Source organism: Denticeps clupeoides, chromosome 6 (genome assembly GCF_900700375.1).
Source record: "Denticeps clupeoides chromosome 6, fDenClu1.1, whole genome shotgun sequence".
Taxonomy (NCBI): Eukaryota; Metazoa; Chordata; class Actinopteri; order Clupeiformes; family Denticipitidae; genus Denticeps; species Denticeps clupeoides.
In genome coordinates this window covers 18,766,538-18,794,070 of record NC_041712.1, presented here as the reverse complement: position 1 = coordinate 18,794,070, position 27,533 = coordinate 18,766,538, and the positions used below count along the sequence as shown (strand labels likewise).

The 27,533-nt window shown below is 44.3% G+C and overlaps 2 protein-coding genes across 4 annotated transcripts; both read right to left on the bottom strand.

The window, feature by feature from the left end:
* Positions 1–985: 985 nt before the first annotated feature.
* tbc1d8b (TBC1 domain family member 8B) lies at positions 986–12,239 on the bottom strand. 3 transcript variants are annotated; one of them, XM_028984844.1, is made up of 21 exons: positions 11,941–12,239; positions 10,074–10,184; positions 9,526–9,644; positions 9,214–9,439; positions 8,890–9,130; positions 8,282–8,489; positions 8,012–8,179; positions 7,770–7,901; positions 7,318–7,468; positions 7,016–7,230; positions 6,755–6,872; positions 6,367–6,652; positions 6,089–6,215; positions 5,588–5,686; positions 5,323–5,391; positions 4,702–4,942; positions 4,492–4,557; positions 4,138–4,206; positions 3,883–3,936; positions 3,708–3,805; positions 986–3,363 (listed from the first exon to the last, which is right to left on the bottom strand). In XM_028984844.1, the coding sequence occupies exons 1-21, from the start codon at positions 12,065–12,067 to the stop codon at positions 2,758–2,760; spliced, it is 3,531 nt and encodes a 1,176-aa protein (XP_028840677.1). In that variant the 5' UTR covers positions 12,068–12,239; the 3' UTR covers positions 986–2,757. The 3 variants fall into 3 exon arrangements, with proteins under 3 accessions (XP_028840677.1, XP_028840678.1, XP_028840679.1); XM_028984845.1 differs by lacking the exon at positions 4,138–4,206; XM_028984846.1 differs by lacking the exons at positions 9,526–9,644; positions 10,074–10,184; positions 11,941–12,239 and having other exon boundaries at positions 8,890–9,125; positions 9,214–9,317.
* Positions 12,240–12,948: 709 nt separating this feature from the next.
* Positions 12,949–26,682, bottom strand: rnf128a (ring finger protein 128a). Its single transcript, XM_028984904.1, has 7 exons — positions 26,032–26,682; positions 20,967–21,214; positions 16,368–16,439; positions 16,112–16,194; positions 15,892–15,988; positions 15,452–15,596; positions 12,949–14,382 (listed from the first exon to the last, which is right to left on the bottom strand). Exons 1-7 carry the CDS (start codon positions 26,438–26,440, stop codon positions 14,270–14,272), a joined length of 1,167 nt encoding a protein of 388 aa, XP_028840737.1. The 5' UTR covers positions 26,441–26,682; the 3' UTR covers positions 12,949–14,269.
* Between the last annotated feature and the right edge of the window lie 851 nt (positions 26,683–27,533).

Genomic DNA, 27,533 nt, shown 5'->3' with positions numbered 1-27,533 from the left:
AGCCAGCATATATGCTGTACAGTAACCTAACGTAAATCTGAGTGTGTGTTTCCCTGACCACTGAGGAAAGACCAAAGAATGTATAGCATTATTCTGCAGAGCTGGCTACTCTCAGTGTTTACCTATTTTTAATACATTTTATTGGATGGGTTCACAAATAATTTCCAGATGTGAGAAGCGCTGGGCTATAAAGGTTGCATTGTTGTTCCTGCACTTTTGGGAATATTACATTTGGATTTGGTGCTTTGAGAAACAATATTCCCACTCTCTGTCAATATTCCGCTCTCTGTCATACACATACACATGCAAATGTCATGTGAGATGGCAGTAACATAACAGTAAAACAAACCATCAGCATATATCTGGAACAGAGTGCAGAGCTGAAGCCATGTAATGCAGTTTGAACAAAGAACCAGTTGCATATTTGGTATAATGATCAGTTTGTGATTTGTCTATCAGTTTGATAGAATCTTAACATGTATGGTTCTATATTGATATATTTCTACAGTTTGTCTGTCTGGATGAATTTAAAAATGAGGGTGGGTCAAGGCTGCCATCTGTTGGTGACCTTTATTCATTGTTCTCTAGGTCCTCTAGTCTCAATGTTCATCAACCACTTATGAAAAAGTAAAAGCAGAAATAAATTTACTGTGGCGTACTAAAAAATTAAATTCATTCATAAATGCATTGGTGAACAGAACCTACATTCAGACAAATTCATACATTTATAAATGAATGAAAAAAATCCAAAATGAGCAGCTATGAAAGAGGCACTGAACAAAACACTGCAAATCTTCTTTTTCTACAGAAGCTTCTTTCAGGCAATATGATGGTGCTGAAATGTAAAAATGAAATTTTTGTCACAGCAGTTTTTTTGTGCCATTACAAAAACCGCATGGAAGGGTAAAAAAAAAAAGGAACTGAATGTCATGTAATGGACAAAAAATAAATTCTAATTAAATTCAATAAGTAAATGACAAATGAACACTGTAATATACTACTTTATTTAATTATAACAGACAACATTTACATAAAGTGACTTCTTTGATAGGCACAAACAGATACTTTTTCAACATATTCAAGACATACTTAACAAAGTATGATTGTTGAATTCTACAGATGTCACACATACAGATGACACTCTTACAATCAGCATGAATGAATGCACTGTGTTTTGAGTTCGGTTATAAATCTGAATGGCACTTCTTTAAAAAAAATGTGCAACAGTGGTCAGCGCCAGCCATACTGCTGTGTTGCCAGCATCCATGGGTTTATTACTGGAATAGTATGGCCGGCCTCATCTAAGGCCACCGTATGGACCTTTTGCGCCTTCAGTTAGTTTATATGATGTGACTTTGAATATAGTCACATTTGATATGAGTTTGATTAAGATGGTAATATCCACCTTGTGCAATTTAACTTCTCTGCTGTTCTCACTACGAAACTGAAATGAAACTTGCATATACAAAATTGTAGTCACCCTCTGTGTCATATTTACTGAAAGGAAATACCAAACTACTGCAGCTCATCCCTTACTTATTTAACTACCTCGTTTTTATCCTCCCTTACTATTCCCTGTTACTATTTGTCATAAAAGCTGAAACTGTCTGTGATACTTCTTCCATTTCTATCTATATGTTATATGTCCATTATCTCCTGGATCCAAGTTTATTAAAAAAAAGTCAGTGTTCATTTATGGCTTATTAAAACTCACATATCTGTGGTTGGTCCTTTCGTGGGCAAAGCCCCTACGGAAGCACTGGGAATACTCCATTTAAATACAGAACCTTCAGGACAACACAGACTTGTGGTTTACATTAAAATTGTTTCCAAACACTGCCCAGCAACTAACTATTTTAGATATTCCTATTAATTACGATGAAATAAAACATCTATACAGTTATACACTAAACTGTAATGGATTCCTTATGACTTAACAACCTCATAGAGAACCGAGGCTCAGTGAGGACATTCAGCAGGAATGGACCAATCAGAAACATCCCTTATATAACCCCATGCTGCATGCATGGCAAAAAAGGTAAACATGTTCATTTGCATTTAAAACCACAGAAAATGGCATTTTAGAAATCATAAGATAATCACAGATATCACACTTTACAATAACATATGGCATATTTCTTTCTTGTTACAGCAGACGCCTGAAATTACATGATGCGGCAATATTTAGAAGAACCATAGAAATAAAGAGAAATAACAAACATGAATGAAACAGAACAGTGGTGGTTGGTTGCATTGGACTGAGATTTTTCCACTCAAATTCAAACCAAACAATGGGCAGCACCCTGCCTACAGTACGGTTTATCCAGTGGATTTACATTAGGTTACAGTCATGGTGAGAATCCCTGGGCATGGCTGGACAAAATTGACCGCAACAAATCTGAATGCATGGTGTGTACGCTGCAATGAGTTTTAAGGCTGGCTGATTGGATGATCGGTGAAATGTTATCAGTCTTGCTGGTGATAAAAAAAAAAAAAAAAAAACAAGCGTGTCACTGCAAAATATTATTTGCTGTTACCTGGACAAGCAATAGGCAAGAGTAATAGAATAATAGTCTACATTAGCAGTTAAATGTAGTGCAGGAACAGGCTTTTCTCCCTCTATGAGCAACCAGCCCAATGCCTGTCTGCCTGTAACCTAGAGCACAACCATTCCAAAAGCAAGAGAGAGAGAGAATGAAAGAAGAGTAGTGGGTATGGCTTTAAGTGGGCAGTAAAAAGCTGTTCAGTCATTTTTTCTTACTTCATCATCTGTGCCTTAAGTTGGTCCTTCCTGGCCCGGTCCAGAAGGTTCTCTGTGTCTACAGGTTTCTCAATAAACCTCACTAGGACTGGCTCATTTAGCAGAGAGGCCAAAATCTGTTCGAAGGAGAAAGACCACTCCATGTCTGTGGGGCTGGTGGGTGCCGTGTTGTCAGAGGGAGTGTTTGCAGGTTCTGTTTCCATGGTGCTGGAGGAGATGGAGGGATTGGAGGAGCCATCTGGGGAGGCAGGAGCACCATCAGAGCCTGTTTTACAGGGACTGGAAGGCTCCGGGCCTAAGTGGGCGACCTGAAGCTTGCTTGTGACTGTCTCTACAGGAGCAGCATCTGGACGTGGGCTTGCTATAGTCTCTGGGGGGCTGATGGTTTGAAACGGACTTGTGGTAGACGTAGCTGGGCTAAGGGGTTGAAGTGGGCTTGTCGAGGTCTTAGAGGGGCTGGTGTTCTCCTGTAGACGACGCCCCACCTCTTCCATGCGGAGCAACAGGCTGGTGACCCGAGCAACAGCACGGAACAAGGACTCCTCTTCAGGGTCGCCATGGAAGAGGGCGTAGAGAGTCTTCGACAGCTGGATGAACTGTGTCTGAGGGAGCAGAAAGCTTTATGTGAAACTTAATTTCTAACCTACTTGAATTAATATGGTTTAGAGACCTCTCACATCCAATAATTGAATTACACCACCTGCTTTCCTGAACCTCCATCACTTTTAATACCTAACTATGATATGACATGTATGCTGATTCAGAGTTCGGAAAAAGTTTTACTTTATATGATGTGTGTTCCCCAGACTTCCACACAGCGATTTATCGCTTGCTCATGTACTGTTATATATAGAAGGAATCAAACCTTGTGGATTCTATTCCAATTATCAGTACCAGCAGAGCTGTTGTGTATAGTTACACATATCACTTAACTGTGAGTACTTACTTGGTTTATCCTGGGCAGGTCTTTAATACTTTCTTCTTTTTTTTGAATCTCATCCTGCCACTGCTTCAGATAGGCCTGCAGATCTACCTTCCCTCTACCTGAGAGAAAAACCGCACTGACAGTTCAGGAACTTTGCAGCAAACTTTACTGTACCAAATGTAGAAGCACAATTGACCTCGTTCTGGGCTTTTTCTTATCACACCGTCCTCTGGAGCATCAGGAGCACAAACTGACAAACAGCAAAAAAATGAGTTAAGCATCACGTGATTCATGCAGTACTACTGCAACACTGCATTAAAGCCTACATCAGCACTCTCACACACACACACACACACACACACCACACACACACACACACATACACACTACGGATGGGTTTAGCAAGCATTGGCCATTAAAGAGGAGAAAATGAGCAGAAGAGGAAGCTGACCAGTAAGCCGACTGAGGTGAGGGAGATCCTCGGCCACTGGAATAAACGGAGATGGTCTGCAGGTAAAAGCTAAGAAGAAAAGGGGCTTTTCTGAGACAGAGCGTGTACAGAGTTTAACGAGAGAGAGAAAAGCAGTTAATAAAACCTAAATCAAGTTTGGTGAGCAGGAAAAAAAGAGAGCTGTTAAAAAGAGAGATAATTACACAGTGTGTAAAAAGGTGTAAGAGAAGTTCTTTAGCAAGCAAAGGATTTCCCCTCTTCGTGTCTTAAATTAGCTGAAAACTGATTGAGCACAAGCAGAAGAGCGCCTTCTAATCAATATTGTAACTTGTGAAAACAATGTTTTTTAGTTACCTGGAGGCAGATGGAGTTTAAAGAGGAATTTTAGCTTCTCAGTGAATGTCCCACTGTACAGAATATCTGTGTGTAAAAAAAAAAAAAAAAAAAAAACACACACATTTTAGATTGTAATTGTTTGTAATTGCATACGACAGTATAGCCTATAGGAAAGTCATTCAGTTAGCCCTCGCCGCTTTGAATAGATGCCCTTGCCAGTGACCTTACCCAGGGCACCACAGAACTCTTTAAAGTTCACCAGGCCATCATGGTTCTCGTCGATCAGCCGAAAAGCCCAAAGGGCGAGGGAGTGCGTATTCGTGCCAGGGCCCCATGGCTGGAGCAGGGAGAACAGCAGGCTGTACTGGGACAGACCGAGCTGGTACTGCTCCAGGTACGCCAGACTTGGGTCATGATGCAGCAGAGCTGGGCTGTTTGCTGTCCAGTAACAGCTGAGAAAATGCTGCCTCTGCAAAAGGCCATTTTATGTACAAGATGACAAATACACTTAACATATTCACAAAAGACTGTTAACGGCCGGTGATGTGCAGGTAGGATGCACATGCATGACTCAAAACAGGGGTTTAATAGACAGGGCAAGGAACAGAGCAGGAACACATACCAGGTGTCACAAACAATGCTGTCACACAGACTAGAAACACTCAAGAAAATTGATAACAAACTACAAGTGTTAAAAAGTAAGGTAATCAAGGCATCAGTGGTTCCCAGAATTCAATTTTCTCAATAATGCCTCAGCCAAAACTCAGCCATGTAAAATATAAGGTTTAACTGATTAATGAAAGTACCATGCTGACTGGCTCAGTATCAGCTTCAAAGTATTGCACTCACCTTGAACAGTGCATAAAGCTCATCCAGGTGACCTGCAGTGAACTTGACCTCCTGGGACACTACTCTTAGCTGTTCATAATAAAAATGTCAGTAAGGGATATTTTTTCTCTGAATAACAGTACAGTACAGTGCAAGTGGACAGGCGCTAATGTGATGGCAAAGGTATGGTGAGGACGTTCCTTGACGTTGAAATATCTTGTAAATGTAACAGGATGATCAGCAGAATGATAAAATGTTTTAACTGGTTGGTTTAGTCTTTGCTCACCACGTTCTGTTTGGTAGTGTCCTCAAGCGTTTGGATGACGTATAACTTATTCCTCCTCCTCATGCTTTCCACTTCTTCTGACTGAATATCTCCATATTTCTGGAAGAAAACAAGCACGTAATCTGTGGGTCTGCCTCTGCAAATGAGAAATAAGCTTAAGGTGAACTGCATATGACCCATTTAACAAAATACATTTACATAACTGTGTTCTGGTGAACTAGCAGGAACAAATGACATTATTTTCTCATCCTTTTATCTTGGTACTGAGGTATCTGTGAGTAAGGTACCATCCCACCAGCACATAACGGGTGAAATGCAGCGGTAACATTTCATTGTGTGCTCTGTGTTCTTCATAATCACTTTAACTATATCTAAATATATATATTTTTTATTCAATTTTCAAGTTCCATATTTGTAAAATGCTGAAGAATCCATATGAAAATATGTTTATTCTGTGTTTGTAACTGTCTGTATGTGTTAGTGAATAGATTTGAACTCTACCTCATATGCCTCTCTTATAAGGTCACTGATGTCTACTCTCGATGTTCCTTTGTCATTGCTCCCAGCGGAAGCCTGCTGAACAGTGGGTGGCAGTGGACTGTCTTTATTAGTGACACTGTCGAAAAATCTGCCTCAGGCAGACAGAGAGGAAACATGTAATAATTGGGGTGCCATTCTGTATGTGTGTGTGTGTGTGTGTGTGTGTGTGTGTGTGTGTGTATATATAAAACATGCAGAGGTAAATCCCTACATTCTCATCAGGGTGAGAAGCAAATCACCTGTTGAGGATGGTGACTGCTTCTGCATCGTCATGGCAACAGAGTAGCGCGTCCATGTTGTAATCTAACGTTGCCAGGCCCAGCTGCAGGATGGCTTTAATGCCATCATAAAAGAAGCAGTCCACCACGTTCACCGCACTCTCAATGGGCAGCACGCTGATAAAGAGCGTGAGGAACCATGAAAGTGACACAGATGAGAAGAACGTCAGGTCTGTCATGTGCTCCGTCAGCTGGGTCAGGCGTACACGGATCAGATCCTCAAACACAGCCTGGTCAACCAGTGCGCCTAATTAAAGATACACATGTGGTTCATACGTAACACAGAAGGTACGTAACACACACGTACAGTAAAAATGTAATGCAAATCAGCATGTGCAGAGTCTCTAACCAATGATCCTGCGGTTAAAATAGTCGGGCAGCATCCTTTCACACACTGCAACTAACAGCCAGAATGCCTCCTCCTCTTTAGCGTAGAGCAGCAACACAGAGGTTAGGATGTTCATTGCCTAGACAAGGCAGAGCAGGGAGTGAGTGGGAGAGTGTAGGAGTGGAAATGTGGTGGGCAGGAAAGCAGCAATCCTTTGCATGTAGTCTCTGTGCATATGTATGAATCATATGAAACAGCGGAAGTGCCATGTTAGACGAATACCTGGCAGTAACCAATCTTGGGGTTGCGGTAGGCATACGCAGTCAGGACGCGGCGCAAGGCAGATATTCCTGTGTCGCTCTGGAATGCTGGGTGGTCCGGCAAGGAGCGGTGGAGATCCCGCTCAATCTCGTCTGTAGCCAGGGAGCTTGCGCCCAAAGAAGCCTCCACCAGCTCAGTGTAATAACCTGGGTGTGTGGCCATGTCATTCACCGCACCTGGAGTGCAGCCACAAGCACAACACAGAGATCTTAACACAGAGACTTCAAAAGAGGTGTTTAATGTAAACCTGACCAGCAGTATACCTGAAAACAGCATCCACAGCTCGCCCCTCAGCATCTCTGGAACGCCTCGGACTATCAAGTCTCGCGTTTTCTTCGTGCAGAACATACTGGTTCCCCGGCCATATTCAGCAAAGTGTATCTGCCAGGACTGTTCCTTCATCTTCTCCTTCAGCTGTCAATAACAAGGTTACCATAGCTACAGTCAGCCCTGGTCCACAGGCTGAGCGTCACAGAATGAAAAGCCATTTCAGCACCACTTCACTTCACAGACGTAACTAGAGGGTCAAAAAGTCATGGGAAATATTCTGCATCAGAGTGCTTTCATACACACTCTATGTTTCAAAAACAGGTCTAAGGGCTGTGACAGATTCTGTCAGATTCTAAGTGCTGAGGGCAGATTCTGCGTCAATATCCTTATCAATAGGCCATTTGCAAAATCTCTTTGTAACACACACACACACACACACACACACCATTTTAGGGTCAAGGTTTTCAGCATCATGTGGGTGGAAGACATTCATGAGCGCCTCTGTGCTGACAGCCTTGCTGCTGTCCTTCTGGCCAACCATCACCCCCTCCTCATCCTCGTGAATCTCCAGTAGCATCTACAAACATGCAGAAAAACACACATACTGAGCTAGATCTACGTAGAGCTAGAAGACAGTAGAATGAATGCAGAAATGACTGAGGAGGGAAACTCAGAAAGGGAAGTGACCTGATTGGAGACAGAGTGTTGTGGGCTGGCGGTTGAGCCACATTTCCTGCGGATGGTGCCCGCCAGGCGCTCAAAATCCCGAACTTCTGAGAACTTGAGCGCTCGCTTCCCACGTAAACACACCGTCAATGCCCTGCTGCTCCGGTCTGGTTTTTCCACACTTAGAATCTAAACACGCACAGACACACAAGTGCATAGTAGTCCTGTCAATAATGGGACACCGACCATTTGACAGAATAGGGGAGGGGTGTGGACAGTTAACACACTTGCCTCTCGTATAGGAATGATGAGATGACACTGGCTGCCATCCTGGCTGGCAAAGCACATGTAGTTCTCCGAGACGCAGATCTTGCCCAGCGTGTTAAAATGGCTGAATGGGACCCAGAGGAAACTCTCATACACTTCGAGAAGATTCTCTTCGCGCGGGAGTCGGAAAAACGCCCGGAACGCCTCGTTTCTGGCGTGCGTTTCCAAGCCCCTGGACCAACATGGCGGGGCGCAAAGAGGAGTAAACAGGAAGAGCGCTAATTACAGACATGCTTTCTTGCTGTGATCATTCCAACAGTACAGACATCCTGCTATGTGCTCGATAGCAGTGATTGCCATTAACAGCATGCTACTTCGCACTGAACTCTGCCATTGGTCCTCTGATGAGGAATGAAAAGCGAGCGCGGTCAGGTCAATGTGTCATTAAGACTCAACGTTGCACAACTTCCCGCTGATAAAACTCAGGAGTGAGCTGAGCACAGGGTTACGCAACCGCCTCGAATAGCAGCATGCTGTTGTTCAATTCCCTTTGTTCTGCAAAGAAGAAGAAGAAAAAAAAAAAAAAAAAGGAGTGGAACTTCACAGTGGGTTCACACTACTTGTGTGTTTACCTTTTGGTGATCTGCAGGGGGTCTGAGAGGATATGGTCATCAGGAAACATCTCTTTGTCAATAAGACGTCGGACAGCATAGTTTCCTAGCTGCTCCATGATCAAGAAGGTCTGCTGCAGGTGAAGGAACATGGAAAACACGTACTCCTCTCCACCGGCACACACGCGGATGCTCTCGGTCAGCAGCACGCTGGACATCTTCTCCAGACGGCTGATCTCAACCCAGGAGACCACCAGCTTCACTGCAGGAACAATAGCACAGCTCAGAAGAAACGCACAGCTTCTATAACCTCCGAGCCCAGTTTTACTTTCTCCTCCACCTCACCTTCGTTTCCTAGCAGATACGAGTAGAAGCAAAGGAAATTGGTGCTGAGGTACAGCCAGCCCTGACAGGGCACCCGGCCTCGCCAGTAGCTGCAGGAGTAGTAGGTCACCAGCTTCTCTTTCTCAGGAAGGCAGAACCAGGATTCGAACCGCAGCAGGGCCTCTCGGAACTTCTCTGGGTCGTCCTCCTGTACCAGGGACACTTTCCCCTCCTCGGCGATTAGACCCTGACGGAAAAGGTTCAAATCACAGCCATGACGCATGAAGCCAAAAAATGTAGCTGATAAGAAATGATCTAATTGTGTTAACCTACGCGTATCTTGCCCTGCACAAAGCTGGTGATGTCTTCGCTGGAGTCAAACACAGACAGGGTTCTCATGATGTTTTGCTGCAGCCACTCCCAGTGCTGGGTGATCTCCTCCTGAGATGCTCCTGAAGCCGTTCGCATAGCAATTACAATAAAACCAAAATGCTATTAAACACCGAAATATCATAATGCCTGATACAAGTTTAGTGATTCGTTTCGCATTTAGAAGAAACAACGTACAATGAAGCCATCAGCATCGTCCTCAGTTACAACTCATGACAAGTGTATTAAAAAGTGCAGCTTCTTGCTTTGTATATATTAGTATTTATTCTAAAAAGTATTTAGAGATTTAGTATTTAAATGGTTAACAACCAATACATAAAGCCTTCTTTCGCACTGAAATAATTTAAATAACAAAATACAGAATAAAATACATAAATATATATTAAGAATAATTAATTTATCAAATGTTTTAGGATTCTGTGACATAGAGACAATTCCCATAGCAACAATCAGATTACAAGCAATAATTCTAATCCGTGGCACTCTCTCACCACATGCTATGTTCCAATAGACCTGGGAGTCCGGTGTCTGGTGCAGGATCCGGAAGGGCGCAACTTTGGCAGTTGAATCCAGCACCGTGTCTAATGTTCCCACCAGAAGTCCTGCATTGCCAAAACACAACCACTGTTATCGTGTGAAGACAAAGGCCAGGCGAGAGTGGCTCGGTGGTGCAAATTATCCAAGCGTCCAACCACGGGCTGCTTATTTGGTCATTTTAAATTGGAAAATATATAAAGAGTCGGTTAGAAATCACGGCTCTCAGACACTCACCCAGCATACTACATATAAATCAGATCTTGTTAAACCGTTGACTCCAGTATCAGCATTAATAGAACAACATATGTGTGTGTGGGAAGTATTTTCTGGCCCTGCGTGGGGTATGAAAATGAATCTCCATTATTGTGCTGATGCTCTCACACTGACGCCACCAGCTTGAGCGTATGGGTGACTGTAACGGGTATCGCTGTATCGCTGACGTGTCCTTCATGAATTATTACTCAGGTCAAAAAAAACACTACATCGCGTACAGATACAGGCACACTGCAGAGGTTAGTGGGACGTGAACGGACACAGGCTGCACTGGCCGCACGCCCTCGGGCCCACTGAAATTCTCCCCGCCTGCAGCATCGCTGAGTAGCCTGTGCCTGCCTGGTGGCGTCATCCTCATGAACACCCCTAATTATTCCTAATTAGGGTTCAAATGCACAGTGAGGAAAGGAGGGAAAAGGAGGGAGTCTTTTCTTCCTCCAACAGACACAGTTGTGCAATGTCATGACTGGCTTTATTTTTTTGGGGGTATTTCTAAATGGTGCTTAGTTGTTGAGTCGGGGTTTGTTTTTTGTTTTTTTATGAGCCATTTGCTCAGAATAAAATGCATACTTTACCCAAAACTAAAAAAAATATTGATTTATCTTCCAAATAGATGCGTGGAATATGGGTGCCATACAATATTATTTATTACCCCATGAATTCTTGGTTACGCTTTTTCTGAGACGTCTGATGCTCTCTTCACCTTACAACCACAGCACAAGACAAGAAAGCACACAGCCCAAACAGATTCGAATATTATACCCGTCAAATCAAGCCCGGATTATCGGGATGTTGCTGACAGGTGCGGGGATCTGCTGCTCAAGACCCGCTCTACATGGACAAACCCGACCGACTTCAGACGCACTTCGCTGTTGATGACAGAGGACCGGCATGCCGAGCGTTTCCTCCTGTGGGTCCACAGAATTGCACGTTGCACAGCTCCGGTCACGGCCTGATCCCGTCTGCTCCCGCAACCGCCCAATACGCTTTCCCTCGTTCTGCAATGTTGTGGCGCAACTGCTGCAGAGAGCATTTACATTTGTTTCTTACTCATTACCGCAGCTAATTGCAGGGTCAATCCCTTGTAAATAGGGATAAGTGTAGTTTTTTTTCTTGCTGGTCTCAGATCTTTGCGTGTTTAGTGAGATTAAATAACAAAGGGCCGTTATCCAATAATGGAATGGGTCCGTTGAATAGCACGGAGGTAAAACATGCGTTTGCATTAGAATCCCTAGAAATGCATGGAACCCGGGCCACTGCGGGCGTTTGAATGGGCGGTGCTTTCTTTCCTAGTCACCGATGTGCAAATTAGTTAAATTGTCACAAAAATAAGAACCCGCACCGTAACCCAATGCCTGAGTCAGTAGATGGCAAACATGATCATTATTATTATTGTTATTATTAATGGCAGAGGGGTTAGCAGACGCAGTCGTGTCCAGTGCTGGAATGTGGCTTTTTTTTTTTTTATATAAAGGCCGTACGATGCGAAGCATTTTTTCAATTATTATTAATCACGTTTCTTTAGCATGCGGCTAACCCTGCGTGTACCTGTCAGACCGCCGCTGCCCTCCCCGTAGCCCCGCCGCCTCTGCAGTATGAAGTAGTCGTTGCATTTCTCCGTCACCCACAGTTTCAGCGCGTTCTTCAGCAGCACCTCTTCCGGCTTCAGCCACATGTTTATGTCATATGTGCGTGGAGATGGCCGCCCGGTAACAGGGATGTCGGCGACTTCACCCCTCGCCACCTACACGCGTCAACATTTGTTTGCGTGCGGAACCTTTTCCCCCCACGTCGACAGAGCGCTTGCCAAAGTCAACGTCCCGCGGCGACCTGGGATTGTAGTCCATTACGCTGACAGCGTGCTACACGGGGAAGTACGGGCTCGTGTGTTGTGGACTACATCACCCACAATCCACTGTGCAGCAGAATTTCTTTTTTTCCATTCCAGCCAGAAAAACTCCCTTTACACTGATCTGGGATCAGGTTCCTTTGCGAGGGCGTATTAAGACCAGCGTCGGGGGCGGTGGGCGTGGTTAAACTGCGAGGAATTTCGAGATTTAAATCACACATTTATGAGAAGGAAAAAAAAACTAACAAATCCACGAGGAGCAACCCACCTTGTTTTGGGTTGTAGAGGCCGTCTCCTGATCAACAGCATCAGGCAGAAAGCATGTGAACTGAGAAGTGGTCTGTGGTCACCACCTGCAGAACCATGCCTCCTTTATTGGGGATGTCTTTCTAATCGCCTATAATTTCCACCAGTTGTCTATACCATTTGCACAACAGCATGTGACAGTGATTGTCAGTTGGTGTCGCTTCCCAAGCAGACAGTTCGATTTCACTCGGAGTGCGATTGACTCTGAGTTACATTGTGTTGTTCCGAGTGTTCCTTTTATTCTTCTGAGCGGTGTATGTAAATCACAAGTGTTGTTTGTGGAGAGTTGGAGAAAATGTTCAGGTCAACATTAGAGAGAAGAGAAGAGGTAAAACAGAATCACTATTAAAAAAAGACGCACACCAGCACCATTCCCCACTCTGGACAAAGAAAAGACATGGTTTTGATAAAACAAACATTTATTTACATTATTCTCCCAAATATTTTTTTAACAATATACACCAGTCATTAAAGCCCTCACATATTCAATGTTAAAGCGAGAAAATATAGTAAGAACTTCATTTGTCCCTTAAATGTTTAATCAAAATTCTTCATTATGAGGAACTCTTCATTATGAAGAGCATGAACCTTACAAACAAGCCTACCAAAGAAGTAAAATCAATCTCGTAAAGTGCTTGCATGAACTACTCAATGATATCCAGTGAAACCAACTCTCTCTCTCACGCAAGACAGAGAAGAAAATTAATCTCTACACGACTGATTTAAGGCACACTATATCTGCACAGCCAGCTTACACAGACGCTTCTATACTGCCAAGCAGGGACTTGTCAAATGGCACTCCGGCCAAAGAATGAACCATCCGTCGATTTCCAAAGCGGTGGAATACAACTGTGGGTCTGTTACTCTCCTCCTGCGCAGAGGAAGTAGGCTGTTCTTTACAAGACAACTTCATTTCATTTGGTGCGGAATACTGCCAACGCTCAATTTTAACGGCCCCTGAGGCGTGTGCATTTGCTGGTGCATGTAGAAAATACGTTAGTTAAAGAGGTGAATACAAACCAGTAAGCGAACGATATCGGCCAGAAGTGAAACTTGTTCCAACACAGACATATATGCCTCTGGACTGAGAGTTAAACTTAAAATGGAAAGGGGACGAGAAATGATAAAGTGTTTCTATAAAAGGAAAAATTGTTATCCCATGTCAGCAGTGTGCTGACCTACACACTCTCACACGGAAGACACACACACATACATACATAAAATTCAAAACGTAGCGCAAGCTCATAAATAAGTTCCAGGCTCCATTTAGCCAAAATTGGCTATCATGTGATCATGTGATCAATTTGAGACACATTCTACAGGGCCAATTCTGTTTCCACAGGCATATATTATTTAAAAAAAAAAAAAAAAAAACACAGTAACTTCCGACTTTCGTCCATACGACTATTATCTGAGAAGAAAGGAATGAATTAAATTGCAAAAGGCTACAGTACACTGGAGTCCACCCTGACGCAGGTCTACAGAGATACACGGGCAGCCCGTAATATAAAAACCCATATACATGTTTAGTCCTTGCGGAGTTGGTGTGTACGTTTGGGGCGCAGTATTTTATGCATAGCTGTAATTCACTTCCGGTGGCGCGGAAGTGGGACGCGTTGTTTCCTAAATTTGAACGAGACATGTGAGCGGATCTGTTTAAGACATAGTTTGGATGCAAGTGTGCGTCTTCTGTTTTTGTGGGTTGGTGCAAAGCTTCTCCGCTCATGTTCTGGGATCCCTGTGGTCCTGTACTTCGCATTCGAAGCCAAGGTTGTCATATTGTCGCTGGATGTCCACCTGCACGGTGTCCAGATCTACTGGAGGTGCTGATGACACTGGAAAAAAACACAATAACCACAATCACAAGACACACACGGCTACATGCAAGAAAATAAATGAATAAAAACGCAGTCTGTCCAGGATACATGATATTAGAATTATGCTGCAATCAAGTGCCACTTCAAACAGTGATGTAGGCTTGTTAAATAAAAAATTATAATATTATAACATAAAATTACTTTGAGGAAAAACCGAAAAACAGAATAGAGGGTTCAGTACCTAACCTATACACCAGATGGTGGTGGTAGAAGATTTTCCTCAAACAGAGCCTCAGTTAACAAAAATGTTCTAACCAGCACCTAACATGCTGCCACACGCCAATTTTAGCCCTGACTAGCATAGTATAGATATTGAGAAAATTAACTCATGGACGAGTCAGACTGACTCGGGAACATGCCGTATTTCAATGATGCATTACAAAGCAAACAATCTGCTTCTGATTCATTATTATTACTCAGGGTAAACACAGGGTAAGCTAGTGCATGTGGTTTTATTCCTTATTCCAGGGGATATAACGGCATAAATAAACTACCAAGACACTCCAGGGGGACTGCTCTACACAAGGGTGGTAGTATACCCCAGTGTAGAAAAGTGCGAGTACACACAATGCAGAACAGCTTGATGAGCAGATTGGTCCAATTGAACATGCTCACCCTTGCTCACCAGTGGAGGCTCCTTCAACTCTCTGCCTAGTCACAACTGCGCCATGGAAAATGTCATTTATGACTAGCAGTTTGCGAGCTTTTTCTGGTTGAAGGTTTGCAGGTTACGGTCCACAGAGACCACAGTCAATCAACACATGGGTGCAACAGGCGAAGCCAGCAATAAACAAGAATGTGTGACTGCGCGCCCACATGCTCACACTTGCCAAACCTCCTCCCGTGCAAACTCAGTCTATAAAAGTGGTCACAGAAGCCCAAATTCTGCCAGCACAACTACGGCCGATTCACATTCCGAGTACGTCTGACTGCAGAACTGTTGGTGCTTGGTTGTGGTGTCCCCCCCCATATGTTATTGATATTTTACTTGCATTAGCACAGCCAGAGGCAGGAATTATATTATTACCGGGGTTTGAGAGTGATTCCTCTGCACCGTGTATAGACTCATATCCTGAGGAGGCGGAGTCGCTTTGCGAGTCTTCGATGACACTGGGCAGTGACTGCATCTCGGGAGTCATCGGAACCTCATGGGGAATGTCCTTAATGTCAGGCTGGGTGAAAGGAGGGACTCAGTCATTAATGTGTTCCATATACAATTCATGGAATTTTTAGTGTTGTGTATTATTTTTTGTCAGCAGTAGACAGAATTTCATTCTCTCTCTCTCACACACACACACACGGCATCTCAGCAAGTAAAAGCAAAGGTTTAAACGTGAGGAACCAAGTCTTAATAGTTCACAAGGAACTGTAATGTTTAAAATCATTAACAGAAAAAGGAACTTGGTACTAAAAACTCACATTCAAGTAGACACACACACACGCGCGCGCGCACAAAAACATACACACCTCCACTCCCAAGGCTTTGAGAATGTCACATTTACACATGGGGCATGTCCTGTGCTCCAACAGCCAGGGCTCAATGCACTGCTTGTGGAAGAAGTGACTGTGTGGGGTGGGGACAGATGCACACAAGAGTAGCTTTAATTTCTGAGGCAGTGGTATGATTTCAGCACGGTGCGTTTCAGGCGTGTGCTCATGGTGCTTAGATGAGGGATGACACACTCACTTGCAGGTGAGGATGGAGAGCACGTCTCCGGGCTTGTAGGCCTCAATGCACACAGCACAGGTATCTGCATCTGACTGAGTCTCCTGTAAAACGACACACACACACACACACACACACACACACACACCACTGGTTTCAGTACATGAATCCACAAACCACAGGTTTCTGCTCAGGTCAGCACCATAGAGGGAGATTTGTGGGAAATGAAACACACAACACACGGACAGAATGAGGGCAAACGAGGGCGGGGCTTTACCTGATCTCCCTGTTTCAGCGTGCGGACTTGGAGTTGACCAATGGCCTTCTTCGCCTCGGCTTTCAGCTGCTTCTGTATAGAACACAGAGAAGAGTGTCAGTACAACAACTGGAAAAGAGGTTGTCTGTGTGTGTGTGTGTGTGTGTGTGTGTGTGTGTGTGTGTGTGTGTGAGTGAAAAAGAAAGGGAACGGGTATGATGGCATTTAAGGAAGGACCAACTAGATTGTTCTGCCTGGTTGTGCACAGACTGTACATTTAATATAAATGAATTTCTGGTCTAAATTTAGCATTTAGTTCATGCTCCATTGGATATTTAAATGTATTCAAATAAACAAATCCAAGCATGGAAGCAAAAAGATCTCTCATTTGCTAAGCACGCACATTTTGTGGCTGAGATGTGTTACGCTGCCTGTAAATAAATCAACATGTCCATGCAGGTTCAAAATTGCCATAATCATGAGACCAAAGTCAAGAGACTGAGTAAATAAAGGCCAGCAGCCATGAAGGACGGCGGCACGGTCATTACTCCGCAGTGAGTGAAGCAAGTGTACTTCAGTCAAGCTGAACATACAGCAGGCAGTGAGCAGAACACGCCACTAACTACGGGCGGAAAATAACCACCGCCACTGATGTTGGAAACGAAGTGAGCGTGAACTATGAAGGACTAGTCACTGTACTCTATGCATAAACGATCCATGCTACAAATAATGATTAATCAGGGCAGCATGCATCAGAGCTGTACAAAATTGATTAGATGTCTATTATGATACACGAATCACATTGACCTCTGTATTATGTAAAATTGCACATGCAATACATTCTAGTTGTTTACTGCTCTGATTTCATATGATAGATGTGATGTGAAATGATGAGGAATACGTGCTTGCGTGCACTGGGTAACCACCGTGCTCTCCAACAAGGCCCAAGGGCACGGGCTCAACGTGAACACCGGGCATGTAATGCAAGTGCATGACAAACAGTTTTGGACTTCAGTTCGGGACATGTAATGTCTCACCATCCCTCCTAATGTCTCACCATCTATGGCTTTCATAAAGCGGACGCTATTAAAATGCTTGCTAGGGTAGTATCTATAATATATAGCCAGAAATGTATTCTAAAATGTATTCTTTTTCAAAAGTACCTGTGCTTTACACATGTGGAATCATTACTTTTTTCCTGCCCTGATGATAATAGAATCAAAAACTTCAAGCTATAAAAAAAATCTATACAATGTATTAAATCCTGATTATACTCACTATGAAAAATAATACAAATGCATGGAGGTGTACTTTAGAGGTACTGTACCTTGAATATTTGCCAATAAAACAGACAAAGAACAGCACAAGGCAACCTGATTTAACACGGAAAATGTCTATGTGTGTCTCCTTGTCTTTCCACTTATGGCCACAGGGGACCCAGATACAAGGTGGTTAGTTTTAGGCTGATAGGGAGGGAGAGTGGGGAGGAAAGTGGCGTCATGAGCACCCTCCCTTCCTGCCTCCCTCCCTCCACAAAGCAAGCCAGTGTGCTTTTCCATCGCAAAGCAGGAGACTTTGTTGTACAACAGAACTTGAATCTTCTCCTGCCTTCTCCTGCTCGTACTGTGGTATCCAATAGTGGAAAAAGAAAATCACAAATGGTGCACAAAGTTCTACAGATAAAGTTCTTGTTAGTGGGAGTAGAAAAGTGCTCAGAGTAAATGTACCCGAAGAAGGGTGGAGAATGTGCCTGATTGTGCAAAAAAACTAAAATAAAGGGAACATTTAAACAACACAAAGTTACTCCAAGTCAATCACACTTTTGTGAAATCAAAGTGTCCACGAAGGAAGAAACATTGATTGATAATCAATTTCACATGATATTGTGCAAATGGAATAGACAACAAGTGGAAATTATAGGCAATTAGCAAGACATCCCCCATAAAGGCGTGGTTCTGCAGGTGGTGACCACTTCTCAGTTCCTACGCTTTCTGGCTGATGTTTTGCTCACTTTTGAATGCTGATGGTGCTTTCACTCTAGTGGTAGAATGAGGCGGAGTCTGCAAACCACACAAGTGGTTCATCATGGCATGGTTCAGGATGGCTCATCAATGCGAGCTGTGGCAAGAAGGTTTGATGTGTGTCAGCGTAGTGTCCAGAGCATGGAGGCGCTACCAGGAGACAGGCGAGTACATCAGGAGACGCGGAGGAGACCATAGGAGGGCAACAACCCAGCAGCAGGACCGCTAACTCTGGCTTTGTACAAGGAGGAACAGGAGGAGCACTGCCAGAGACCTGCAATACGACCTCCAGCAGGCCACAAATGTGCATGTGTCTGCTCAAACAGACAGAAACAGACTCCATGTGAGACCATATGCTGGTGCGGTTGGCCCTGGGTTCCTCCTAAAGCAAGAAAATGCTAGACCTCATGTGGCTGGAGTGTGTCAACAGGTCCATTCCCCAGACCTGAATCCAGTTGAGTACATCTGGGACATCATGTCTCGCTTCATCCACCAACGCCATGGTGGACCACAGACTGTCCAGGAGTTGGCAGATGCTTTAGTCCAGGTTTGGGAGGAGATCCCTCAGGAGACCACCCAGCACCTCATCAGGAGCCAGAACAGGCCTTGTAGGGAGGACATACAGGCACGTGGAGTCCACACACACTACTGAGCCTCATTCTGACTTGTTTTAAATTACATCAAAGTTGCGTTTTTCAACTTTAATTGTGAGTCTGACGGCAAATTCAGACAATCAATAATTTGTGTGTGATTTTGTTGTCATCACATTCGTAAGAACAAAGTATTTAATATATTTCATCTATTCATATCTAGAGTGCATTCTTTTTGTGTCTCCTTTATTATTTTTTGAGCAGTGTATGTTATAACAATGTCCTCTAGGCAACCCCTAAAGTGTGCATCATGCATGTTTTTCCCCCTCTATATCAAAATCTCCAGCGATTTGAAAATGCTGAGAAGATGGACCCTGCAGGACCAACACATGATTACCTTAGATATTATTCATGCAGTAAGAAGTCAGGGCCGGACTAATGTGACCAAGCGGTCGCTTTTCATTTACTCAACCTGCAGTGGTCAAACAGTTCAAAGTATTCCCTCAAACAGAACTTCAGCCACGGCAAACATTACAGACGGAGAACGGTTCAGCTAGTCAATCCTCATCAAGCAGAAGAGTTCTGGCAAATGCTGCTTTTAGCAGAGCACAGTAGGCGAGAACGCGAGAGAACGCAGAACCTGTACACACTAGGAGGCTCTTTGGAATCGGCGCATTAAAACGTGCTCGTCTGGAATGCTCTTGACATTTTCTGTTCCACTTCAGGCAATTCAAATGCAACGAGTGGGAAGAGACTCAGCAAACGGCCATGTATCTCTAGCAAGAACAATTTATCACATGCGAAGGCTGAAACTCTCAAGAACTCTCATGGAGTTATTTCATAGGTCTCCACTCCTACATGCGCCATGAAAACGACTGTGTCTAAAGTCATGGTCATGATGGTCTGAGTCATGGGTTCACGAGCGGTCAAGCTACATATGTAGCTATTATGTAAGTACATTATGCAACTACACACTACATTCACCTCATCGGATGCTCTCATAGTTTGGCTTCCCCGAAAACCTCACTTCAGACTTTTAAGGCAGCTCTAAACAAACCAGTCCACTTCTGTGTACTAGGTTACATTTTAATGTCTGGAACATTAAGGTTCCTGCTAATAAACAATGATAGCATTAAAACATTAATGTCTACATCATATTCTATCTGCCAAACACTAGTGTCCGTGAACGAAGACAATTCCTGTTGTCAATTAAAAGCGGCACTTCAATCGAATGAAACATTATAATGCCTATATGAAACATTATAATGCCTATATGGAACATTACTGATGGCAGGTTGCAATAGAAACCCTAGAATGGTGCACACTTGGAAAATGGGTTCCTCTGAAATCCACCGTGAAATCGGAACTACTGGAGCTCTTCCATTCGCTGATTACAGGCCAGGAGTGTGCTGCTCAACGGAAGCAGGAAGCTTCGTACTGCTGTACGAAGTTGACATACAAACCTCAATTTAAGCTGGCTACAGTGAGTTGCAGAATACCACAGCTCCAAACTATGATCCAGGTCCTTTCCACTGAAATGATTAACAGTTACAGATGTGCTCCTGACCGGAGCCTGTTTAAAAAAATGTCTAAAAAAAAAAAAAGTGCAGCTTAGTGGGAAAAAATTATCCAAAAAATGAAAACCGATTGGAAAGTCGGCCAGGTTACAAGGTTAATCCCATTTGATCTCTTTTTAAAAAGGTGTGTGCTTTCCTGTGAGAAAGATGGAAACTGACCGGGATTATTATCCTCCTAACAGGGAATCATGTGTCAAAATTTCCCTGAGAAGCCTAAACTGGTACAGAGAAGAATAGTGAAGTGAATCAGACACCGCTCACTTACCAAAAAAAAAAAAAAAAAAAAGAAAAGCATTGCCGATGAGCAGACCGGTGGAACCAGTTCCACAAGATCAGCGAAACCGGTTCCTCCTCATATTGTTACAGGATGATGCAGAAGTGTGTAAGTACCCCGTGTGTGTGTGTGTGTGCGTTTGGGCTTATCGTATGTACCTGTTTGCGATTCTGCAGCCTGACTGAGTTGAGCCGTCGGGCGGAGTAGAATATGAAGTACCCCACCGTGGCCGCCGTGACGAGGAAGAAGGAAATGGACACAAAGAAGACAGAGTAGTGGCTCATCCAAGGCCCATGCTGCTTCCCCACCTCAATCGCCATGGTGACCGCCACACCATTCTGCAGCAGTCGCAGGATCTCCATCCCACGGATGTGTCCGATCATGACTGCCACAGTGTCCCCGGTACCTGCAGACGAACAGACTGAAATGTGAACATGGGTCCCACGCAAAGGCGCCGGCACGAGGCGTAGAAATGCACCAGAAAGGCGGAGCACGAAGACACCGAGGCGCATCACCACCTACACACCTTCACATTCGCCTCGCCGGACAATGGAGTCTCTGTGGCCTCGGACTGTAACAGTGCAGTCTCTATACTGATACCACACACACACACACACACACGTTACTGACAGGATTTCGTATTAATGCTGTGAACTTGGTTGACATACACCACCACAAAACATACGAAAAAAAACATACACAGGCCCGTTAAAAAACTTTTTGAATTTTGGAAATAAACAAGGACACCGGAATGAGTGTGAGTGAATGGTGTTGCCATAATAATGGTGCAGCCCGGCCTGTGAGCTCTGGGCAACAAGTCAAGGCCAAAGTGATCGCTGGTGGGACGTCTTCACACACATGCATCATATTTAACATAAAATTACCTTCGGGTTATTTCAGGCCCAAACGTCTCCAGGACTCAATCAAAATTAGGGTTTTTTATTTATTTATTTATTTATTTTTGTTTGTGTGTGTGTATATATATATATATATTTTTTTTTTTTTACTGCTGTATATTACCCTAATTTTGAAAAAAGTCGCACAAATGAGTATGGAAAACCCATAATTATGAATTTTTTTGATAGATTTATCAAACGTTTAGATTTTTTAGACGTTTAGATTTATCAGAAGTTTAATTAACTCAACCAGGTGTGAGTTAATTAAATTATATGGTGTCAAAATATCACATTGGCACCATATAATTTAATTAACTCACATCTGGTTGATTTTTAGTAATAATAATTAAATAATTTTATTTGCTTTTTTTTTTTTTTTTATAAAGATACATATTTTCGGCCTGATGTACAGAACAGTGTTCTAGACCACATCATCCTGGCACGAACTGCACCCAGAGAACGTGTCCGTTCAGGTCCTCCGGGGCCTCGGTTAAAGATTCCATGTGGAGCAGAGTCCCTGGAGTGGAAACGGAATCCCGAGGCACACAGCCTGCCAGCCAGGTGCGAGGCGTTCCTCTCATGAAAGAATGTGGCCTTCCGCATCATTTCGAAAGTCAAGGAGCACACCGCCACCGCGGCGTGACGCCGCGATGAGTGTTTACAAAGCAGTTTCACCCACCGTCATGCGGCCCGACCTGCAAGACTCGAAAGGCAAGCGACAAGGTCTGCCCCAGTTACAGACAACACCCTGATTACAGAGGCGCACAGCAAGGGCAAGTGTTTCTCAACAGAACCAGACCCACTTCTGGTCACCTAGAGATTAAAACGAAAATCACATGGTGCTCTCGCATGAGTACATCCCAGGATGCCACAGTGCAGTAATAACAAAATGATGGGTTTAGTCCACTCTGTCATTACTCTAAATCCACTTTCGTGGATTAATATCATCCCATCCAAATCGCTGCCCAGGACACACGACTTTTCTGTCCCCAGACTCTAGGTCTGCAGGCTGCAGCATACAGCGTCTGGGGGAAAGAAAGAATGAATGAATAAATGAATAAATAAATAAATAAATAAATAAATAAATAAATAATTTTTTTTTTTTTTTTTTTTTTACTGATTCATTCTGATTCCAGATCTTGAATAGAATCCTGGAAGTCTTCCTCGCTGACAGATAAAACCAGGTCACGTGATCCCACCAGAGTGCCAGTGGCGAACTGGCGGCGGGCCACAGCTTTTAAGCCATTGTGTTCATTTTCCAGGGTTTCTCGGAGAGGTTTCTGCCCCTTTGTGCAAAAGGAATCACTCCCTCGCGCTCAATAACCGGTTACGCCATCTCCGGCAGCGGCAACGACGGCCAAGCGCTTCCTGCCGTAATTATGGTCCAGGCTTGTGTCCGCACTGCGGAGGAATTCTGGCCCGCGGTGACATTTGTGGGTTCTTTCAGGCGTGAACTGCTCATTTTAGGCTCTGCAAGGGGGGGTTAGCTCTGCAGTGTTGACCCTGTCTTACGTGACAGTCTCACACACACGAAAAAAAACAAAAAAAATAGTTTCGGGGACAACAGTCCTGCAATAAAACAACATGACATGCCTGCCACACTTTGCCCTGATTATCCAAGCAAACTGATATTGATCTATGGCATTGTCACCGATATCCAACAGTCAGCTAATACTTCACCAAATTGTTCCATTAAAAGGCTCCCTGCGTTCAAGACAACTGGGACGCACTTTAACCATTAGAGATGTAACAGTGCACCATGAACTGGCTAAAAACTTGACTTGACATACAAATGTGTGTTTACAATGAAAAGCAAAGCAGTCTGGCTTTGGCCCATTAGGAATGGGACACACAACGAAATGTGTCCTCTGCTTTTGACCACCCTTGGTGAGCAGAGGGCGGCCATGACAGGCGCCCGGGGAGCAGTGTGTGGGGACGGCGCTTTGCTCAAGGGGACCTCAGTAGCACCTCGGCGGGTCAGGTTCAAGTGCGTGAAAAGCCACCAAAGGACAACGCGAGAAACACAGACGTTGCGGCGAGGCAGGCCGGACTGGCCCCACACGGTAAACGTAGACACTCAAGCGGGCTAGAGTTCCACCCGTCACGAGTCTACTGGGTCGCCTCAGCAGACCTGTGTCCTCCTTTCACCGAAGCCCGGCGTCCATCCATGTTTTGTTTAGCCAGCTTTTGTGTACTTATTATCACTCTAAACAGAACATTTTAATTGCAGCTTTGATAAAATGTTGACAAAATTATATTTTGTACAGTTTAAATAAAACAATTTGATTTTTCAAATCATAATTTGTTTGCAGAAAACCTCACAGTGAACTTAAAGTTCATTCAGAATCGACCATCAGGGTCCAGGCAGAGTGTTCCGACAGACATGCTCAGTCTGTTATGTTCTGTTAATACACAGATGTTCAGCTATGATGGACTAAAAGGAGAAATTGTGAAAAAATAATAATAATTAATTGGGTTTTTTTGTTTGTTTTTTTTGGACCCCACCCCAAAATTCACACAAACCTTTGCAGTCAACCCACACCAATGTTAAGAGCCAGTTTCTATCTTCTAAGGCAGATTACCAAGCTGTCTAGAAACTAGTTTAGCCCTCCAGTGGACCAAGGTCTCTCAGGTCCTCTAGCAACTTTCTCCCAACGGCGCCTGGGACGCGTCTATAATCACAAACCGCAGGGGATCTTTTCAGATGATGTCGCACCGGATCTTAAATCAGTTTCAAAAAAAAAAAAAAAACAATTTTGAGAAAGCATTTCAGTGGCTAAGTGATTGTTCTACCGTTTACATTTTTATTATTGGCGTTTAAAAGCGTGGTGCCATTTACAACCATGCTGTTCGGCTCAGAGGAAAATTCCAGGTAGGGTGGAGGAAACTTGATAGCCAAATGTTTTCTTGACTATAAAGCAGTAAATGCTGACAGTTGGTGATAAATGGCCACGGGTCATGAAAAAGTAAGCCGTGCTCATAAAAAAAAAAAAAAAGTCCTGCGTGATCAGCAGCAGCCCCGGCCGGCAGGGACAAGCGGCCGATGTTACTCCTGCCGGGCGGTTCGGAGTGTGCGTGAAGTGTCCATTTCACCTCGGCCCGTGTTGGCAGAATGCAAATCGTGCAGCCTGCGCCGGGGACGGTTTTTAACAGTGGCCAGAGTCCTCCGGGCGGCACATTTAGACAGACACGCAGGGTTGTAAAGTGCAGACAAACTCCTGCCGGTCCCCCGAAATATCCAGCGTCCATCAGCAACGAATACGTTTTAAAGGTCAGGATGGGTACATCAAGTGTTCCATTTTTTGTCTAACTTATATCTGGAAAAACAAGAAGAATATTTCCCCAGACAGCTGTAATACAGGGTACACCGCACATAAAAAAAAAAAAAAAAATACATTTGCACTCGTTATTAAATGGAGCTTCTTCAAAACGTGAAATGGGACTTCAGGTACAAAGATATCACGGCATGTCAGAGTGTGTGACGGAACGCGCAGTACTGTGATATGGCCATTATCATGGGCAGCGCCTCCATATCACAGTCCCACCCGTAATGCACGTGTGCTGGTGCCAGGCTTTTACGACACGGCACGCGTTAAAACACAAGCAGGTCTGCATGGGACCATCGTAGCTTTTCCTCCTGAACTCGACCTTGGGGTACTGTTGGTAACGCAGTACTGAGGATCCGAGTATTTGACTGAACCGAAAAGGTTCATGAAAAAGAAATTCCAGTTCCCCTCTAATAATGACACACGCGCGGTCACATTAACAAAGTCACGAAAAAAAAAAACCCCAAAAAACAGCTGTCATCGCTTCTGCTTCTGATGCAAACTTCATGTGACAGCTCCATGTGACCAATGACAGAAATGCACAAACTTGTTCGACCACATTAACAACATTCAAATATTACACATAAACTCTACCAGTCAAAAGTCTGGATGCACCTCTACTCTTATTGTATTTTTTTATGGCAGGGGAAAGTGAACCGTCATGAAAAGTCGCTTCAGGCCATCACAGCAAAAAAAAAAAAAAAAAAAAAAAAAAAAAACTTTTAACTTGTTCTATAATCTAAGAAAAATCCGACTTTGGACTGGTAGTGCGCATATTTGTTTACGCAGTAACGTGGCTCATGCACGGTTTAATATCAGATATGTAACACGTAATGTGCCCACATTACAACCTCGCGTGTAAACGAGTGGAATGCGATCGGAGGAGGAGGAGGAGGAGGAGGAGGAAGAAGCGCCGTCCACCAGCTTTCCACGCTCACCTGTCGGCGTTCTCGGCGGAGTTAAAGAGAGAGAATCGGACCTGTTGCTCGGGCGCGACGTACCTGGGTGGGACATCGGGATCACCCGGTTGTCCGTGCCGACGTCGTTGAAGATGACGGCGGCCGCGGCGCCGCTGCGGGAGGCGATGTTGATCTTCTCGGAGAAGGTGCAGCCGCCCCCCCGCTGGATGAGCGCCACCCAGCCCTTGGCCCCGTCGGGGACGGGGTAGGACGTCTCGTCCCCGCAGCTGAACAGCGGGTCGGGGACGTAGACGTCCCCGGCGGCCGCGGCTTTGGGCGAGTCCTGTCCGTACAGCCCGATCTCTTCGAAGCGCCACATCGTCTCGTTGTTCTGCGGCGCCACGAACGACACGTTGATGTACGCGGTGCAGATGTACGTCGCCTGCGCGGGGCGCAAACTCGACACCTGCAGGCTGAACACGAGCAAGGTCCACGGCAACAGACGCTCCATGTCTGTCCGGGCCGAAAAAGTATCCGAGCGGCAATAAAACGAGCGGAACAAACGAGCAGGACGAGGCGGGCGACTCCGCGGCGTCCGGCCGGCTGCAGCGGGCAGGTGAACTAGTTAGGACGGGGGGACGCGCCGCGCCGCGCCGCGCTCGTCGAGGTCAGGTCGAGTGCGAACACGCCCCTATTCTGCCCTTAAAGGCGCCGCGCCGCGGAGAACAGAGCTTCTCCCCACACGACCAGCGACGGACATTATAGAATCGTCCCCGCACCTCAGACTTCGTAAGTCGTGAGTCCGCCGACAGGTGGCGCTGTTTACGTGACTTTAGGTTTCAGGCATAAACAACACATTTTGTACACACACAATACATACATGTACATATACATATACAGTACAGGCCAAAAGTTTGGACACACCTTCTCATTCAATGGGTTTTCTTTATTTTCATGAAGGCATCAAAACTATGAACTACACATGTGGAGTTATGTACTTAACAAAAAGTGGAGACCTGGCCTCCACAGTCACCGGACCTGAACCCAGTCGAGATGGTTTGGGGTGAGCTGGACCGCAACAAGTGCTAAACACCTCTGGGAACTCCTTCAAGACTGTTGCAAAACCATTTCAGGGGACGACCTCTTGAAGCTCATCGAGAGAATGCCAAGAGTGTGAAAAGCACTAATCAGAGCAAAGGGTGGATATTTTGAAGAAACTAGAATATAAAACATGTTTTCAGTTATTTCACCTTTTTTGGTTAAGTACCAAAAATGCCTTCAGTGAGAATCTACCAATGTAAATGGTCATGAAAATAAAGAAAACACATTAAATTAGAAGGTATGTCCAAACCTTATATGAATCAAGGTAGGTAAACATCACCTCCACACTATGACAAAATGACAGAAATGGATCTTTAAATTGTTTGGGTTTTATTTTTTTATTGGATGCTTTATTTTCTTAATTTTGGATGTACGTGAATTGCAAATGGAATATTTGGAGTACACCATGTGTTATTCCCTATTCAAGTCATGTATTAATCTGAATGCAGAGTCCCAATAGTGGTCAGTCTGGTCCCCACCTCAGCCCAGACCACTGAGGCCCA

Coding starts and splice junctions, on each gene's coding strand:
- rnf128a (XM_028984904.1), bottom strand. CDS start 26,440: ATGGAGCGTCTGTTGCCGTGGACCTTGCTCGTGTTCAGCCTGCAGGTG. Junction 21,215..26,031: donor GATCCCGATGTCCCACCCAG/GTACGTCGCGCC, acceptor GTTCGTCTGCAG/GTACCGGGGACACTGTGGCA. Junction 15,597..15,891: donor TCAAAGCCTTGGGAGTGGAG/GTGTGTATGTTT, acceptor CCTTTCACCCAG/CCTGACATTAAGGACATTCC.
- tbc1d8b (XM_028984844.1), bottom strand. CDS start 12,067: ATGTGGCTGAAGCCGGAAGAGGTGCTGCTGAAGAACGCGCTGAAACTG. Junction 9,645..10,073: donor CTATTGGAACATAGCATGTG/GTGAGAGAGTGC, acceptor GAACGGCTTCAG/GAGCATCTCAGGAGGAGATC. Junction 4,207..4,491: donor TAAACTCCATCTGCCTCCAG/GTAACTAAAAAA, acceptor TTTTCTTCTTAG/CTTTTACCTGCAGACCATCT.